General features: G+C 42.7%; 1 protein-coding gene across 1 annotated transcript in view; it reads left to right on the forward strand.

The window, feature by feature from the left end:
- The window catches only part of itgav (integrin, alpha V), a 153215-nt gene that overhangs the window by 76096 nt on the left and 57266 nt on the right, over positions 1-19853 (forward strand). Inside the window, exons 12-14 of the mRNA XM_070875830.1 lie at positions 3978-4183; positions 8570-8761; positions 10482-10527. Of these exons, the coding sequence (XP_070731931.1) occupies positions 3978-4183; positions 8570-8761; positions 10482-10527 (444 nt within the window). The remainder of the gene's footprint in view (positions 1-3977; positions 4184-8569; positions 8762-10481; positions 10528-19853) is intronic.

Raw genomic sequence — 19853 nt, forward strand, 5'->3', positions numbered from 1 at the left:
CATGGATAGATTGGAGAAGCTGAGGTTGTTCTCCTTTGAGCCGAGAAGGCTAAGAGGAGAAACTGTTTCCAACACCTGAAGGGTCGATAACGAGAGAGCACAGATTTAAGGTGATTGGCAAAAGAACCAGAGGCAACATGAGGAAAAGCCTTTTTACGCAACGAGTGGTTTGGAATGCACTGCCTGATAGGGTGGTGGCTACAGATTCAATAGTAGCTTTTAAAAGGGAATAGGATAAATACTAAGGAGAAAAAATTTCAGGGATATGGGAAAAGAACAGGGGAGTGGGACTAACTGGATTACCCTGAAAGAGCCACTGCAGACTCGATGGGCTGATTGGCCTCCTTATGCGTTGTACTATTCTATGATTCTATAAATCAAAATATGACCTTGTATGCACATTATCTGGTGTTGTATTTTCTTGTTTCTGTAATTTGCTTACTGGAAATGTCAAGTCCTTGTGTGTCCTTCTAGACTTTTGATAGAGGAAGAGCAATTGCTATCAGATTCTGTGGTTTACGGTATAATTCACATCAGTAAACAAATTAACAAAAGCATAATCACAGTAGAATAGAACAGGAAGACTTATTAAATTGGTAAATAACTGCTGAATATATCTCTGAATGCTCCAAGTTTGAAATCAATGCTTTCCCCTGGAGACAGAGGGCATCAAAAAGGATATTTTACAATTAATTAAAGCTGCTAATCATGGTCAAAAACATAAGGCAGGTCTTTAAGAGCATGTTTCTAGCCATGTGGCAGCTTTGATCTGAAGCTGTTCCTTTTAGGAGTTTTCTGCAGATAGATTGGAGGGGGGCTACAAGTTAAACCTATATTGCAAAGCAAGAAAAGCAGATGACTACCGATAATTTGCCAGATTCCACAGATAAGATATCTCTGCGGATAATTATCAGAAAGTGCTTTAATGAAGCATTAACACTACCAATTTTGTAATTAAAATGTTAGTGGAATAAAGATACTTTGCCAGTTTTTCCTGTTACTGGGCACTGCATACATAAGGAATATTGGTCAGAGAATATCACACGCCTATAAGAGAGCTCACCTGATTTACCATCCATTAATTTAAATGGATGAGAAATTGGTCAGGCTCTCTTACAGGTGTCCGATCCTCCCCATCTGATTTTCCTCAATGCGCTGTGCCCAGGCGATCCAATACGTCGGTAAGAGGAAAATCTGCATGTTTGTTTCATCACAGCAGTCCGATTGTAGTTGGTGTAACTTTAGGCTCAAGTACACTGGCTCGCGCAATGAATATGCAGTTTAGGAGTAAGTGTAGCATTTTTTTCAACTGAATCTGTTTTACCCTCCTACCATGAAAAAAATAACTAATCCATAAGGTTACATTTCAAACTTGGTCTCCGTCACTGCTTCTTATACGTGATTGCAAAGATCAAAACTAAGATTGAACAAACGTGATAGAAAAAGTTAGTGCAAGACTCAAAGTTCCCAAGTTGGATCTCCAGTCTGTTCTGAATTAGCTAACCTCAGCTGGGTGAACGAACAACTAGCTTTAACAGCCGTATGTAAGGGAGTGGAATATTGGGCAATGTTGAGCTCATTGCAAATTCGCGACCCCTGCTTTGAGTAGCAATGTGTGCTTGTGGATGAGAACATGATTCGGTTCAGCGACGATGCCCTTGTTGAAAGGCCTGTTGTCACTCACTATCAAGGTTTACAGATCAATAATGACCACTGTTGTTGTGGAAACATACCTCAGCTAGGAGGCAATGCCTTCGGAAGAGGAGAGAAAATGGGTGAAGAAAAAGTTAACACCTTAACAGATATGGCATCTGTAATGGTAGAAACTTCCATGGCATTGACAATCTCTTAACAGGCTATTGCAAAATCATCTTAATGTGGCAATAATAGCGTGCATTTGAATTATGTTAAGTCATTTGAATCTGATATTTTAAGTGCAGATGTGACTTGAAAAATTTAAACCAAGACCGTACCAATGTTTTACTGGCTAACACATGATATAGACATACAGACTAGAAGCTTTGTGCTGAGTTAACTGAAGTAGTGGTAGAGGTCTCCGTATACCTGGCCTATGGTGAAGACAAATCACCTCTTAGAGACAGTAACAGGCCTTAAAAAAAGGAGCAATTTCAGACCCTAAATGTCAGCTGTGTTGGTTCCCATTATCGAATAACCTTCTGACACTAACTAGGCTTACTTGCTCAAGTAAGCACCTTGGGATGTTTTACTATGTTAAAGACACTATATAAATAAAAGTTATTATTAAGTACTGGAGGGCCACTGCTCTGGACTTTTTTGGGGTCATAGTTGAGGACAAAATTAGGAATACATAGCCCTATTATTCTGTAATGTGAAATATGTGAAACCTTTATAGCTCATAGATTAGCCTAATGATATAAGTATTTTTTTTCTCAAAGCGACTGCCGTAACATATTTGTGAGCTCTGCAGACTATGGGCCCAATTTTGGCCAACTCATTTTTTTTGGCATACTTACCCTTTATGCGGTGTTTTTGTGTGCTGGAAACGGCGGCGAAAAAAAATGGCCCCATCTTGGCCGTTCTGAAGAGTCTGGGGTGCCCTGGTGCGGCGCAGATTAAACAATGGGGGTGGAGCTACAGCCCTACACCGAAATCAGTGACGGCAGCGTCACGCATGCGCAGTGGTTTCGGGTCCGGTGTTCGTGCATGCGCATTAGCGCTGAAATTTGCAGCAGAGTCCTGCCTGTGTTTTGCTGTTTGTCTGCAAATTGATGCCGCATTCTGTCGCCCCTCCCGCCACCCTGATATGGAGGCCAGCCAGCAGCTCTCTCTCTCTCTCTCTCTCATACCCCTCCGCCCCCCCCCCCCCCCCCCCACTGATGCCGCATTCGGTCGCCCCCTCCCTCTCCCAGATATGAAGGCCAGCCAGCAGCTCTCTCGCTCGCTCTCTCCCTCCCTCCCTCCCTCCCTCCCTCTCCTCTCCCCACCCCCCATCGATGCTGCGTTTGGTCGCCCCCCCCCCCGATATGAAGGCAGCCAGCATATATCTCTCTCTCTCTCTCTCTCTCTTTCTTTCTCTCTCTTTCCCCACCCCACCACCCCCAACCACCAATGTCGCGTTCGGTCGCTCTGCTTCGCATGCCGCCCTCTCCCGCCCCCCCCACCGAAGTGCGTGCCAAGCCCAGCCCAGCCTCTCCTCCCCCTCCCTTCAGCCTCCCAATGCGTCTTTGCCAGCCGCCCCTTTCCCAGGCCAAATGGCCACCCATACAGGCCGGCCCACTGCCGAGTTCAAGTCAAGGTAGGATTTACTACAATTCTTTATTTGTTATTCAATTGTTTACCTGAGTTCTTTATTTTAATGAGTTATTCAAACTTTTCTTTGCAATGTTTGGTGCTTGGGTGCAGGTCCTTACTTACTATCCTGCGCCGATTTCTTAATTACCCGTTCAGTTTAATTAGGATTTGATGCAGTACTTTTATTTGTTACTTTAATTATTTACTTCACTTCTTATTTTTTATAGAATTGTTATTACTGCTTGTGCTTTGTTTGGTGCTTGGTGGTGCTTTAAATGTAGTTACTTGCGCCGATTCCTTAACTGTAAGTAAGGTCTTTCTGTACAGACAAAAGTGGACACATACGCTGCCCTAAGTTAGTTTAGTACAACGTTTTTCTGGACAAATTGGCATAAATGGTGTAAGTGGCTGGGAACGTCCCCTTTTGGAAAAAAAAACTGACCTAACAAAAAACCTAACTAACTCACTTACACTGGCACAAATTAAATGGCCATATTTGCAACTAAAAAGATACACCAGAAAAATCAAGTTACGCCAAAAAAAACGGTGCAACTCATGGGGAAATTTGGACCCTATATACTGTTATAAAATTGCTGCTGCTCCTTTTAAGTGCATTGGGGACAAGTGTCTGTGTGTGGTTACATAGTAATTCTTTAAGTAATTAGTTCTCCAGTAACTCTTGATGCTGATGTTGTGTTTTCTAGACTCGATGATCTTTTGGTTGGAGCACCTCTTTTTATGGTTCGTGGTTCTGATGGGAAGTATAGAGAAGTGGGACAGGTGTATATTTATCTACAAGATACTCCATCTAGTTTTACGAGTGCCCTGAAGCTGACTGGCACGGAGACCTATGCCAGGTTCGGGTCTTCAATTGCACCTCTCGGAGACCTTGATCAAGATGGCTATAATGGTGCGTCATTTTTATTTACTTGCTTGGTTACTTGGGATGTTTTGATGTTTGAATTCTTGATTATAATATCCAGAGGCTTTGGAAAGAATTAACTGTACAAATAGACTATGCCTCCTTGACATACACCCTTTCAGATGTACATGCTAATGAGAGTATTATGTATTATAAATTCAATCCTTTTGGAACAAACTTATGTCCAAAAAAATGTTATGTCACAAATTTCCCTCTTTCTGTTTTGGAAAAAGAAGGTTAAATATTCTGTTAGTCTGTGCTGGTGGCGTAGGAGCTTGAAAAATCAAGGGAGGAAGCTATGAACCTATTGTGCTGCCTAGGTCATGCTTAGTTGACAATAGGCTCCTCCTGCTGATATACACCACACCTTTTAAAGTGTAAAAATAATGTTAATTGGGGTAAAGTTCCATATCTTGCACCTTGTGTTCTCTGCTCCAGAAATGCAACATCATCATTGAAAGTCTGTTTAAAACAGTTGCATGTGCAAACTCACTCCCTGGCCATTGACCCCCAGTTTCTTAAAAGTTATGCTTAACTGTATTAATAGCGAGTGTGATCGAGTACCTTTTTTTGACGTGTGTGTTTTTCGTTAGTTTTGTGCATTTTTTTTATGGTCATCTTACACTTAATTTTTGATACCCTTGCCTAACAAAAATCTATCGATCTCTGTCTTGAAAGCTCTAATTCTCCCAGCGTCTACAAACTTTTGGGAGAGAGAATTCCAGATTTCTACAACCTTTTGTGTGAAAAACTGCATCCCCTCCTAAATGGCATGGCTCTAATTTTAAGATTCTGCCCCCTTGTTCTCGATTTCCCACCACCAGTGGCAATAGGAAATACTGAATCCTTTTAATATTTTAAACAACTCGATCAGATCAGCCCTCAATTTTCCATAGTCAAGGCAATACAAAACAAGTTTATGCAATCTGTCCTCATAATGTAACCCTCTAAGCCCTGGTTTCATTCTGTAAATAAAGGCTCATCTGAGATTTGAACCCAACCCTCCCGCATATTTTAAACAACAAGATTGAATTGAGAATCATAACCTGAGCTGAAGTATCACCTTTGCTTCACCAGGGAGATTGTCTCATAACTTTGCCTTCTCCTGCAGTCTAACCTGCAAACTTTTTTCATAACAAGGATGGCTCTGCCCAGGGTGGAGGAAAGAGTTACCAATGTGCTAAATTTCTATGCAACTGGATCCTTTTAAGTTGCCTTGCATGTCATGCTGGTTCAGCCATCGCACAAAGCAGCCCTGCAACATCAAATCACTGATGCTTGGTTTGAAAGGAACTTAAGAGCTTTATTAGTTTTGCAAAGAAAAACAGCCCATCAGCAGGAGAGGGCCCTATACATTTCCTGAGTAGTCAGATTCCTAAGAGTGCATGGCCACATCTGTGGAACACATGGCTATGTGGACTCTTTTCAACAATGCTATGGTATTTATGAAAAGGAAGAGATACAATTAAGGTACAGGTTTTGTGACATCAGTACCATATCATTGATGTGTTTGCCAAATACCTATACCATAAAAGTTGCCATGATGCATTAAATCTATGCCAGCCAACAGTCCTAATATTACTGAATGAAATATCAAGATTAGGTGGTTGGATCCTGGGGGAGCCCTTTGAGTTGTAACCCAAGACACTGGTCCAAACTCTCTCAGCCATGGCTCAAAAAAAATAATGGATTCATGCATCCACAACAATACTATAAGTATGCTGAAGCAAAGGTTTTGCTGTTGGGACAGATCTGTTTGTGTCCTAAAGTACAGCCTCAAAAATGTACCCTGAAGAGAATGCTGATAATGAGCCTTGGGCGACAGAGTTGCCAGCTGTAGCAAAGCAGACAAATGTGGAAACACCTAATGAGGCAACGATTTCAATTAAAGCTCAAAGCACAAACATGTGTTTATTACATATTACCAATGAATTTGTGTACCGTACTCAAAATTATCCTCTCCTTGACCTCGGGCACCAAACATCTTGTGATACAGAAATGTGCCACAGTACAGATGTACTCTGTACAAAGTTAAAATCCAAATTCAATAGTTTTTTTTAACCCTAGCAGTGCTTTGTGTATTGTTGTTTACCATGTGCTTTCCCTTATTCCTTTTTCCTCTTCCTTCCTCCCTCACCTCCTTCATTCCTCTTCTCCCTCCCTCATTCCTCACTTTTGTTTTCTTTCCTTCTGTTCCTCTCCTCCTCTCTCATTCCTTTTTAACTTTTCCATTCCAGTTCTCAGAGTTTAATGTTGAAACACTTTTCATAGCATCATACAGCATGTAAGGAGGCCATTCGGCCCATTGTTTCTGTGCCAGCTCTTTGCAAGAGCTTCTCTGTAATAATATAAATCACCCTGTGCGCCTGTCCCCAAGTGTGATTGAAATGAGTCACAACCCATGTGTAGTTCTCAGCTGATATCTGTGCAGCCTGTTTCCTTAATTGAATCCAGGTACAACCTCTAAATCTTTCTGTAATAGAAAATAGTTTTCAGTAATAGAAAATTTTGTAGTGGTAATCAAAACATTTTTCAGCTCTATATTATTATTATTTTAAGTTAATTGTTTGCTTGTATAGCTAGCTAATTGTTATGCAGAATTATTCATACTTGCCACTGTGTAATAGTTCAAAAATCTGAACTTTGGGAGGAGGATAATGGACAGCGTTGTGGCAGGGGATGGGAACAGTTTATTGACTTTGTACTGAAATTTGATAGTGATTGTCAGAGACGTTTAAAAACAAGGAAAATTTAGGGATTGTCCCAAAATTGTGGCATTTGGTCAGTGTGGTTGGTAAGACCTATAGAAACCCCAGGAACAAGCTAACCATTAAACAAATTCTACTGTCTGGAGGTGAAGACAAACCTTACTATTGACAAACAGCTTATATCACTAACATCACCTAAGACAGTCTTGGACTTTTGCAATTATTTCTAGTTATGTATTACGAACAACATAAAAATCTATAATTCCACTTTAGCACCCTGGATCAAGAAGGAAAAACAATAGCCAGGGTTCTCGATCTTAATTGCAATTGGGAGTTGCGCGTATTGGGATTGACTGTGATGTCCTGTGTAATTGAATGATCTTCCAATACTGTCCAGGATCACACATACATAACCAATTGAGGGTGACAAGTGGGACATTTGGCAATATGCCTCAACGAACAGCCAACACTTTCAGGAGAGGAAGGAAGTGGAAAAGAATAGCTGTGGGTGGGTGGGTGGGGGAGAACCCTACAGGCTGTTTATTTTTTTACTGTTAGCCTCTATACTCCTAGACTGGAATGATGGAATGAATAAATGCACTATTATTGAGGTGAAATTCTTTTCACAAAATACAAATAATGGAGAAATGCTGCTGCTTTGAGGTTAGTCTTCAACAGTCAAATAAATTATTTTTTGCTTTTCTATCCATTTGGGAATTCTGTTGTCATAATGGGAGCAATATGCTGTGCAGCTGTGTTGTATATTGCCTAGGGCAATCCACCTGGAACAATGCAAATGTTTCTACATGTCAGTCACCTTTTTAATGCCTTTACTGGTTTGGTTTGGTTCTGTTCCAATGAAAGTAGAAATACTTGACGTGATTAGTATCTTGAAATATCCCACAGCAGATGTTGTTTATGTCATTTTTGCCTGTTTGAGTAATTTGTGTTGGTGGGTGTTCTTTACAACATATTTAGTTTTACTTTGTATATTTTTTTCTGTGCAGTTTCTAGTGGTTTATGCTGTCATATTTTTCAAATTTAAACTAATGTTGCAGACCGACTTCATGACTTAGTCTCTTTAAAATGCATTGCCTTCAGGAGATGAGAGGGGGGAAATGATTCATGCAAGATTATGATTACACATGAGCCAGCCACGTTTTATTAATCCCATCCACCTCAGTGGGCAATCAGCATGTATGAGACGAAAGTGTGAATGCCTGCTGAATATTTGACTATAGGGGCCTTTACAGCCGAGCCCAGATCTATCTTTAACTGACGTCCAGCACAAATATTTACTAACAGATGTCCTAAGATAGAGGTCAGGAGTGGAAATCCTGGCCGCAGTGGGTTTATTTTACCTACACCCTGCAATCTGAGGCCATTTGTAGCTCAACCACCATCATGCTGATTGAGATCAGCCTATAATCTTCTGGCTTAGCGTTGCAAGTGGTTATCTAATTAAAATTTCCTTTATCTGTCGAATCAAACGGACAAAGTAAGTCAGAAGAAGACAGTACAGAAGCCTGGGGCAGAATTTTTCAGTATGTCTACACATTGAATATATAGATTTTTAAACAATTCATTGTGCTATATATAGATTTTTTTATAGAGACAAACAGGTAAATATGGACTAAAGATTAACCAAACTATGTTTAATTTATAGATGTTGCAATAGGTGTTCCTCATGCAGGGGAAAGCCATAAAGGCCTTGTTTACATTTATAATGGCGAATCTTCTGGTCTGAACCCAAATCCTTCTCAGACATTAGAAGGGCAGTGGGCCTCTGACAGAATGCCTGCAAGTTTTGGTTATACCATGCATGGTGCTGTTGATATTGACACAAATGGATATCCAGGTATGTTTGACAATCTAAAATTATCCTGAATTGGTAATCATCCAAATAGATTTTGATTTCAGTGTTTTGTTGTTTTGTCCGAGTAGAACATGCATCAATGTTACTATAGAAATCCCTTGAATAAAATTTGTTTATTTTAAAGAAACCAACAATGGTTCAGCCTTATCGCTGTGAAATAGTTGTACATCAATTATATATGTGAGTCTAATGGGATTAAAGAATAACATGACTCCTGGGATGGTTGTAATGTAGAATATATCAAATATTTTAAAGCTGAATTACTTTCCATTGAACAAGTGTATAGAATATAAGGCTGCATTTCAATTTTCTTTTGGTCTATATGTTTAACAATGTGAGCTGGGTCTCCCAGAGAACTAAATACACGTGCAGTACTTTTATATAATTAAAAGTGTTAGCACACCACCTACTGAATAAACAAAATTTAATTATCAGAAATGACTGCAAAATAATCCCAGACTGAGGTTAAAAAAGTGAAGCTGATTCTTCAACATACTAAACGTGTGAATGAATAGTAATAATGTTTGTGTTTGTACTTTACCATGTGCAATCTCCTCCATCAATCAGAAAACCTATCTTCAATCTCAAGATCCATTTCTGAAACATGTACATTATTACTTAAATATTTGTTGAATTCACGGATTGCTCTCATAGAATAGGTTTCTGATAAGGATTCAATCAAAATCTGTCCCAGTTAACCAGCTTTCAAATTCCATCCTATCCTTTCATTATAAGGATAGTGATAAGTACTTTGATGGAATCTGAATTGAATTATACATGTTGATATGATGTGGTAGGACCCTGCATGATGCACATGAAGGTACTGCAGCATGCTATGCTTAGTCAGGATTCCAATATGCCATGTGTCAAGGAGTTGCTTTCGGGTCATGGTAACTTTTTTTCTCTAAGGCAATGTATTCTAAATAAAGCATTCTCTTTTTAAGGCCAAAAAATTGAGTGTTGCAACAATTAGTTTTCCTTACTTTACCACTTCTCTTGAAGATGTTGACTTCTTGCTAGATACCGATACTTTTACAAGTGGCCATTATTTACATGTAAGCCTCGATGGTAAGTGTTGGTGAGGTTATTTGCCCATAGAAAGTGGAAGGGCAGGTGAGACTGATTGTGTTCTCAAGCATCATCGGTGTAAGATGCTTCAAGAGGAATAATCTCTCCCTTCCTAATCCTGGGGCCTCTGAGGCTAGTGCCCAATTGATGCTGCAGTGGAGATTGGCTAACTTGGCATAGCCTGTTGAACAAACCTAATACTTTCCTGGTCTGTATATTCACTGGATAAACTCCCTAAGCCATCAAAAAGCCCCATTTAACATTTTCATGAAACTTTAATGTGGGAGTGGGAACACTGCTATGTCCCAATGTGGGAATGTAAAAGGAATCTTTGTCGTCTTATATTGCTGGTGATTGTTAAATCTTCTCAACGAATTCGAAGCAAGGTCCCCTCCCCATTGTGCTGAGAAGATGTACAAATGGCCAAGAGGGACATATTGATGCACAGGACATCATTTCAGCTGTAGTCCAGTCAACATGTTTGTGGTTGAAAATATAATGAGCTAAATCAGCCACAAAAATAGTTTTAAAACCTTGAATAGAAACAATAAGAAATGATAAGAACCCATCATTTATTGTAAGGAGTTGATCATTTGTCACAAAGAACTCACTCTGTGGAACTTTTTTTTCCTAGACTTAATTGTGGGAGCTTTTGGTGTTGACAAAGCAGTACTTTACAGGTAGGTAATATTTTTTTACTGAGGCATAAAGCTTATTTTAATGCAGTCCTAAATTGTAAGTTGAATGAACATTTTATTTAAAAGGAAATGTTTTCACTTTAATGAAAGTCCGATGCTGCTGATCCCTCTTGTATATCCTATATTGGGTTCCCTTGATTGCTACAGCACTGTGTATGTATGTAATATTATATATATCACACACACACACACACACACACATTTTAAATATATATATAATACATAAAACCTGCCTGCACATTAATCTCCGCCCTTCCCTGTCAGTACGACCATGCTATTGGAAGGTGCGATAGTGCGGTCGATGCTCCCCTACTCGTCTCCCACTAAGTTGTCCAGGAGAACTGTAGACATTGGTGACCAGATCCTCGATGTATTGGGGGGCATATCCCGTCAGCTAGCCACTATCTTCAGCACCATGACTGAGTACGTTCCGCAGATGGCGGAGGCCCTGGAGGCGATAGCCAGGAACACTGCTGGCACAAGCCTCCCATTGGTCACGGAGTACGGCACTACACCCCCAGGTTCCACATCACCAGTGCCAACGACACATGAGAGGCAGGACCAAGATCCTGCTTCTGGATCCGAGAATGTTCCCACCTCAGCAACCCATGCTCCCACACCCGTGCAACCATCGCCTCTGCCTTCATCCCACCCAATGAGGCACTGCCTGAGGAGCTCTTTGGCCAGGCGATGTGAAGTGAGGAGTGGAAGGGGTACAGGTGGGGAGAAGAAGGGGAGGAGGGGGGAAGGAAAGCGAGGTGCATGCCTGCAGGTGATGGCTGTGTTATATCTCCATCTGGGTGTATGCAATTTGTCGTAATGTATGGGGGGAGGGGGCCACCCTCCTACTTTGCATTTGTATTCTGTGTTGCTGGACATGTTGACCATTTGATTGATGTCAATGGTCGAAAAAGTGTTTGGGGTGGGGGCGGTGTTTTTGCCCGTGATACATATGATTTCAGACCAATGGTCATATAAAATGTTTTTTATTCAACATAACCTTGTTGCGCATTGTCTCAGATAGCTGGACCGTTACACACTGGTGATTCCTTAACATGAAAGGGTTAAATAAAACATAACTTGAATCAACTTAAACTTTAACTGGCACCAAGGTGATGTCCACCATTGATGTCTGAGCTGCAAACACAGCAGTGTGTCAACTTTGTCAATTACAGCAACGTTCTTTCAGGCAAATTGCTCATTTATGAGCTCCTGACGTAAGAGTCTTGCAACGATGTAGCCACCATGGACCCTTTCCTGCGGTCTGGAGGGGGGGTGTGGGCATGGTTGCATAGTCAGCATCCAGCCCCTTGTCCTCCTCTTTCTCTCCTGAGGTGGACCATCAGTCCCTTAAGGCAATTCTTGTCCCCTCCTGATAGCCAGGTTGTGCAGCATGGAGCACTTGACCAGGAATTTACTTACTTGTTCAGAATTGTATTGTAGCTCCCCTCCTGAGTGGTCCAGACATCTGAAGCGCTGCTTAAGCATAGTTATTGTTTTCTGAACCACATTGCGTCTGTCTCTGTGACTCTGGTTGTATCGCTTCTCGGCCTCAGTGTGGATGTCACACAGGGGGTCATCAGCCAGGTGGTTGGGCCATATCTGTTGTCACCAAGCTTCCAGCATTGTCCTTGTGGACGCTTAAACATGTCAGAGACAGCACGCTCACGCAGGATGTGAGCCTTATTGAAGCTGCCCAGACATTTGGCATTCACTGCCATTATTATCTGGTTGTGGTCGACAACTAGTTGGACCTTCAGGGAGTGAAATCTTTTTCTGTTACGAAAAAGCTCTGGGTCCTGAGAAGGTGATGGCGATGTGAGTACACTGTATTGCTTCCAGCACCCTGGGAACTTATCAATGCAGTAGAATGCTCCGGCCCTGTCAGTCTGAGCCTCCGTGGTCATGGGGAAGCTGATAAAGTCCATCCTACGCGCGTACAGGGGCCTCTGTGACCTTACTAGTGCTACGATGTGTGGCATGGTGAGACAGAAGGGAAATATCGATCGCGGAGGCCCGAAAGGAACCGGACGCGTAGAATGACAGTGCCGTGGTGACCTTGACCTCGACGGACAATGATGTCCTGATGGCAGGCTGCATATCTGGCCTGATGAGCTCACATATTTCAGTGATCACTACCTTGTGAAAGCGCAGTCTCCAAAGGCAGGTGTTCTCGGACTCATCGAGGTAAAACCTCTTCTCCCTGTAAGTGCGGGGTGTGTATGGTCTGGACCTCCTCCTCAATCTGGCACGTCTTAGATTGGGCACATAATGATGTGCTTTAGACGTTGTGCTATTTGCATTCTGCAGCATCAGAGTATTAATTGATGAAGGCTGAGAAATGGCTGGCCCCATTCCAATGAAAGTATAATAGCTATTGATCAGAAGCAATAAATTCCACACTAAAAGACACCTACAGTCTAGAGGCTGAAAAGATGTCTGTTGAGATGGTCACTTCACCTGCGAAGAATGCCAGAGTCAATCTAAACTCCCCGAAGTTAAAGCAGCCTTTTCAATCAAGTGACCTGCGATTTGAAAAAATGGCGTCCACACTGCTGTGATTAGTTCAGAACAGTTCCACTTTTTCAGAGCGGTGTTTTGGGCGAGCGATATTGTGGGCGAGATGTGTGCAACGTGGTGAAAGTGATGCTGGGCGATCTCCTGGGCGCTAGTTTCGGCAAATGTGATCTTTACAACAAAAAAAAAGTGGGCGGTAGTATTATTGAATCTCGGTGTTAATTATGTACCGAAAGTAATGCTGGGCGATATTATGGGCGTTAGTTTCGCCCATTCTGATGATTCCGCCCAAAAAAGTGGACAGGCGGTATTATTTTCCCGGCGTTATGTACATGGTGAAAGTAACGCTTGGCAATAAGTGTCCGAGAAATGGGTGTCAGTTTCCATTTTGTGGCTAAATGGGCGCTATCTGGTCGTTATACTTCATTTCAGCGGTTAAGTGGGCGTTATACATGCAAAAATACTGGAAAATCTAACCCGATGTCTGGCGTAGCAACAAGCCATGCAGATGGGAAAGTCCCAGGTTCAAATCTTAATTTGTGCTGTTTACTGATTTCAGCAGCAGTAGCATTGTTAGAATTGGATTCCGTACTAGGTTACGGAATGCGAAAATTGGCTAAAGGAGTGTCTCCATTTCAAATTGTTTTTAAAAATTTGTTCATGGGAATGTGGGCGTCGCTGACGAGGCCAGCATTTATTGCCCATTCCTAATTGTCCTTGAAAAGGTGGTGGTGAGCCGCCATCTTGAACCGCTGCAGTCCTTGTGGTGAAGGTACTCCCACAGTGGTGGTAGGGAGGGAGTTCCAGGATTTTGACCCAGCGACGATGAAGGAACGTCCAAGTCAGGATCGTGTGTGACTTGGAGGGGAACTTGGAGGTGCTGGTGTTCCCATGCACCTACTGCCCTGATCCTTCTAGGTGGTAGAGGTCACGGGTATGGGGGGTGCTGCCGAAGAAGTCTTGGTGAGGTGCTGCAGTGCCCTCTTATGGAATGAATGCATGAGTGAACAACATGGGACTTGACTGTGACTGCCTTCATGTTTAAATAGCTTGCTGATATTCATTGCCAGGCTCACACAGGAGAGTGGCCACTTGGCGTGTTGTTAGTAACCATGCAACTGTGTACTAATAGGAGTCTGTGCCTTTTTTAGTGAAGGGAAGAAAATTGGCAAAAAAAATTGTAAATCATGTTTTTAAAAAAAGAGGGCAATCTTGCATAATTTACCAACAAAACCAACATACAAAATAAGTGCAGGAACAGGCCATTCGGCCCTTCGAGCCTGCACCACCATTCAATATGATCATGGCTGATCATGCAACTTCAGTACCTCACTCCCGCTTTCTCTCCATACCCCCCTGATCCCTTAACCGTAAGGGCCATATCTAACACCCTATTGAATATATTCAACGAACTGGACTCCACAACTTTCTGTGGTAGAGAATTCGATAGGTTCACCACTCTCTGGGTGAAAAGTCTCTTCTCATCTCGGTCCTATATGGCTTACTCCTTCTCCTTAACTGTGACCCCTGGTTCTGGATTTCCCCAACATCGGGAACATTCTTCCTGCATCTAACCTGTTCAGTCCCGTCATAATTTTATACATTTCTATGAGATCCCCTCTCATTCTTCTAAATTCCAGTGAGTATAAGCCTAGCCGATCCAGTCTGTCTTCATATGTCAGTCCTGCCATCCCGGGAATTAGTCTGGTGAACCTTCGCTGCACTCCCTCAATAGCAAGCATGTCCTTCCTCAGATTAGGAGACCAAAACTGCACACAATGCTCAAGGTGTGGTCTCACCAAGGCCCTGTACAACTGCAGTAAGACCTCCCTGCTCCTATACTCAAATCCTCTCGCTATGAAGACCAGCATGCCATTTGCTTTCTTTACTGCCTGCTGTACCTGCATGCCTACATTCAATGACTGATGTACCATGACACCCAGATCTCTTTGCACCTCCCCTTTTACTAATCTGTCACCATTCAGATAATATTCTGCCGTCCTGTTTTTGCCACCAAAGTGGATAACCTCACATTTATCCACATTATACTGAACTGGCATGCATTTGCCCACTCACCTAACCTGTCAAGTCACCCTGCAGCCTCTTAGCATCCTCCTCACAGCTCACACTGCTACCCAGCTTAGTGTCATCTGCAAACTTGGAGATATTGCCTTCAATTCCTTTGTCTAAATCATTAATGTATAGTGTAAATAGCTGGGGTCCCAGCACTGAACCTTGCAGCACCCCACTAGTCACTGCCTGCCATTCCGAAAAGGACCCGTTTATTCCCACTCTTTGCTTCCTGTCTGCCAACCAATTCTCTATCCACGTCAATACATTACCCCCAATACCATGTGCCGTAATTTTGCACACTAATCTCTTGTGTGGGACCTTGTCAAAAGCCTTTTGAAAGTCCAAATACACCACATCCACTGGTTCTCCCTTATCCACTCTACTAGTTACATCCTCAAAAAAATTCTAGAAGATTTGTCAAGCATGATTTCCCTTTCATAAATCCATGATGACTTGCATCGATCCTGTCACTGTTTTCCAAATGCGCTGCTATTACATTTTTAATAATTGATTCCAGCATTTTCCCCACCACCGATGTCAGGCTAACCGGTCTATAATTCCCTGTTTTCTCCCTCCTTTTTTAAAAAGTGGTGTTACATTAGCTACCCTCCAATCGATAGGAACTGATCCAGAATCCATGGAATGTTGGAAAATGACCACCAATGCATCTACTATTTCTAGGGCCAATTCCTTAAGTACTCAGGGATGCAGACTATCAGGCCCTGGGGATTTATCGGCCTTCTGGAAGCAATACGGTGGAGGAGGATTTTCTGGAGTGCATAAGGGATGGTTTTTTAGACCAATATGTCGAGGAACCAACTAGGGGGGAGGCCATCTTAGACTGGGTGTTATGTAATGAGAGAGGATTAATTAGCAATCTCGTTGTGCGAGGCCCCTTGGGGAAGAGTGACCATAATATGGTGGAATTCTGCATTGGGATGGAGAATGAAACAGTTAATTCAGAGACCATGGTCCAGAACTTAAAGAAGGCTAACTTTGAAGGTATGAGGCGTGAATTGGCTGGGATGGATTGGCGAATGATACTTAAGGGGTTGACTGTGGATGGGCAATGGCAGACATTTAGAGACCGCATGGATGAACTACAACAATTGTACATTCCTGTCTGGCATAAAAATAAAAAAGGGAAGGGGGCTCAACCGTGGCTATCAAGGGAAATCAGGGATAGTATTAAAGCCAAGGAAGTGGCATACAAATTGGCCAGAAATAGCAGCGAACCTGGGGACTGGGAGAAATTTAGAACTCAGCAGAGGAGGACAAAGGGTTTGATTAGGGCAGGGAAAATGGCCTATGAGAAGAAGCTTGCAGGGAACATTAAGACGGATTGCAAAAGTTTCTATAGATATGTAAAGAGAAAAAGGTTAGTAAAGACAAACGTAGGTCCCCTGCAGTCAGAATCAGGGGAAGTCATAACGGGGAACAAAGAAATGGCGGACCAATTGAACAAGTACTTTGGTTCGGTATTCACGAAGGAGGACACGAACAACCTTCCGGTTATAAAAGGGGTCGGGGGGTCTAGTAAGGAGGAGGAACTGAGGGAAATCCTTATTAGCCGGGAAATTGTGTTGGGGAAATCGATGGGATTGAAGGCCGATAAATCCCCAGGGCCTGATGGACTGCATCCCAGAGTACTTAAGGAGGTGGCCTTGGAAATAGTGGATGCGTTGACAGTCATTTTCCAACATTCCATTGACTCTGGATCAGTTCCTATGGAGTGGAGGGTAGCCAATGTAACCCCACTTTTTAAAAAAGGAGGGAGAGAGAAAACAGGGAATTATTGACCGGTCAGCCTGACATCGGTAGTGGGTAAAATGATGGAATCAATTATTAAGGATGTCATAGCAGTGCATTTGGAAAGAGGTGACATGATAGGTCCAAGTCAGCATGGATTTGTGAAAGGGAAATCATGCTTGACAAATCTTCTGGAATTTTTTGAGGATGTTTCCAGTAGAGTGGATAAGGGAGAACCAGTTGATGTGGTATATTTGGACTTTCAGAGGCGTTCGACAAGGTCCCACACAAGAGATTGATGTGCAAAGTTAGAGCACATGGGATTGGGGGTAGTGTACTGACATGGATTGAGAACTGGTTGTCAGACAGGAAGCAAAGAGTAGGAGTAAATGGGTACTTTTCAGAATGGCAGGCAGTGACTAGTGGGGTACCGCAAGGTTCTGTGCTGGGGCCCCAGCTGTTTACACTGTACATTAATGATTTAGATGAGGGGATTAAATGTAGTATCTCCAAATTTGCGGATGACACTAAGTTGGGTGGCAGTGTGAGCTGCGAGGAGGATGCTGTGAGGCTGCAGAGCGACTTGGATAGCTTAGGTGAGTGGGCAAATGCATGGCAGATGAAGTATAATGTGGATAAATGTGAGGTTATCCACTTTGGTGGTAAAAACAGAGAGACAGACTATTATCTGAATGGTGACAGATTAGGAAAAGGGGAGGTGCAAAGAGACCTGGGTGTCATGGTACATCAGTCATTGAAGGTTGGCATGCAGGTGCAGCAGGCGGTTAAGAAAGCAAATGGCATGTTGGCCTTCATAGCAAGGGGATTTGAGTACAGGGGCAGGGAGGTGTTGCTACAATTGTACAGGGCATTGGTGAGGCCACACCTGGAGTATTGTGTACAGTTTTGGTCTCCTAACCTGAGGAAGGACATTCTTGCTATTGAGGGAGTGCAGCGAAGGTTCACCAGACTGATTCCCGGGATGGCGGGACTGACCTATCAAGAAAGACTGGATCAACTGGGCTTGTATTCACTGGAGTTCAGAAGAATGAGAGGGGACCTCATAGAAACATTTAAAATTCTGACGGGGTTAGACAGGTTAGATGCAGGAAGAATGTTCCCAATGTTGGGGAAGTCCAGAACCAGAGGTCACAGTCTAAGGATAAGGGGTAAGCCATTTAGGACCGAGATGCGGAGGAACCTCTTCACCCAGAGAGTGGTGAACCTGTGGAATTCTCTACCACAGAAAGTTGTTGAGGCCAATTCACTAAATATATTCAAAAAGGAGTTAGATGAGGTCCTTACTACTAGGGGGATCAAGGGTTATGGCGAGAAAGCAGGAATGGGGTACTGAAGTTGAATGTTCAGCCATGAACTCATTGAATGGCGGTGCAGGCTAGAAGGGCCGAATGGCCTACTCCTGCACCTATTTTCTATGTTTCTATGTTTCAGTACCATCAGTTTCCCTAACACTATTTCCTGACTAATTGGGATTTCCCTCAGTTCCTCCTTCCCGCTAGACCCTCGGTCCCCTTGTATTTTCGGGAGGTTATTCGTGTCTTCCTTCGTGAAGACAGAACCAAAGTATTTGTTCAATTGGTCTGCGATTTCCTTGTTCCCCATTATGAATTCACCTGATTCTGACTGCAAGGGGGCCTACATTAGCATTCACTAATCTTTTTCTCTTCACATATCTATAGAAGCTTTTGCAGTCAGTTTTTATGTTCCCTGCAATTTTTATGCCAGCCAGGGATGTACAATAGTTGTAATTCATCCATGTGTTCTTTAAATGTCTGCCATTGCCTATCCACCATTAACCCTTTAAGTATCATTCGCCAGTGTATCCTAGCCAAATCACATCTCATACCATCGATGTTTCCTTTCTTTAAGTTCAGGACCCTAGTCTCTGAGTTAACTGTCGCTCTTCATCTTAATGAAGAATTCTACCAAGGGGCCACAAATGATCAGATTGCTAATTAATCCTCTCTTGTTACACAAGATCCAGTCTAGGATGGCCTGCTCTCTAGTTGGTTCCTCGACATATTGGCCTAGAAAACCATCTCTTATACACTCCAGGAAATCCTCTTCCACAGTATTGTTACCAGTTTGGTTAGCCCAATCAATATGTAGGTTAAAGTCACCCATAATAACTGCTGTACCCTTATTGCACGCGTCCCTAATTTCCTGTTTGATGCCATCCCCAACCTCCCTACTACTGTTTGGTGGTCTGTACACAACCCCAACTAACGTTTTCTGCCCTCTGATGTTTCGCAGCTCTACCCATATAGGGCCCAAGTTTCCACATGATTTGCGCCTGATTTTTAGGAGCAATTGGTGGAGAACGGACTATCTTAGAAATCGCAATTCTCCACATTTTTTTTTCTGCAGTTCTAGTCAGGTAGAACAGTTCTACTTTAGAACAGAATTTTTTCTTCAAAAGGGGGTGTGTCCGGCCACTGACGCCTGATTTCAAAGTTTCCACAGTGAAAACGTACTCCAAACTAAAGTAGAACGGAGCAAGTGAAGATTTTTGTAGAACTGAAAAAACCTGTTCTACGCATTAAAAAATCAGGCGCAGGTTACAAATTAGGCGTCCAGAACGAGGTGGGGGGGAAGGGAACTCATTAAATTCTACAATCAATCCTTATTTATACTTCTACAAATATTATACAAATAAATCCAACCTGAATAAACATTTATAAGCAAAGAAAAGATTAAATAAACCATCTTCCTACCTGTGTGAAAGTGCTTCAGCCATCGTTCGAAGGAAACCGCCGTTTTTTGCCGCGCAGGGGAGGGAGGGGAAGGAGACAGCGGCTTGTTGCCGCGCAGGGGAGGGAGGGGAAGGAAAGGAGACAGTGGCTTGTTGCCGCGCAGGGGAGGGAGGGGAAGGAGACAGCGGCTTGTTGCCGCGGAGGGGAGGGAGGGGAAGGGGACAGTGAGAAGGGAAGTCTCAGTGCTGATGTGCT

Source organism: Pristiophorus japonicus, chromosome 3 (assembly GCF_044704955.1).
Source record: "Pristiophorus japonicus isolate sPriJap1 chromosome 3, sPriJap1.hap1, whole genome shotgun sequence".
Taxonomy (NCBI): domain Eukaryota; kingdom Metazoa; phylum Chordata; class Chondrichthyes; family Pristiophoridae; genus Pristiophorus; species Pristiophorus japonicus.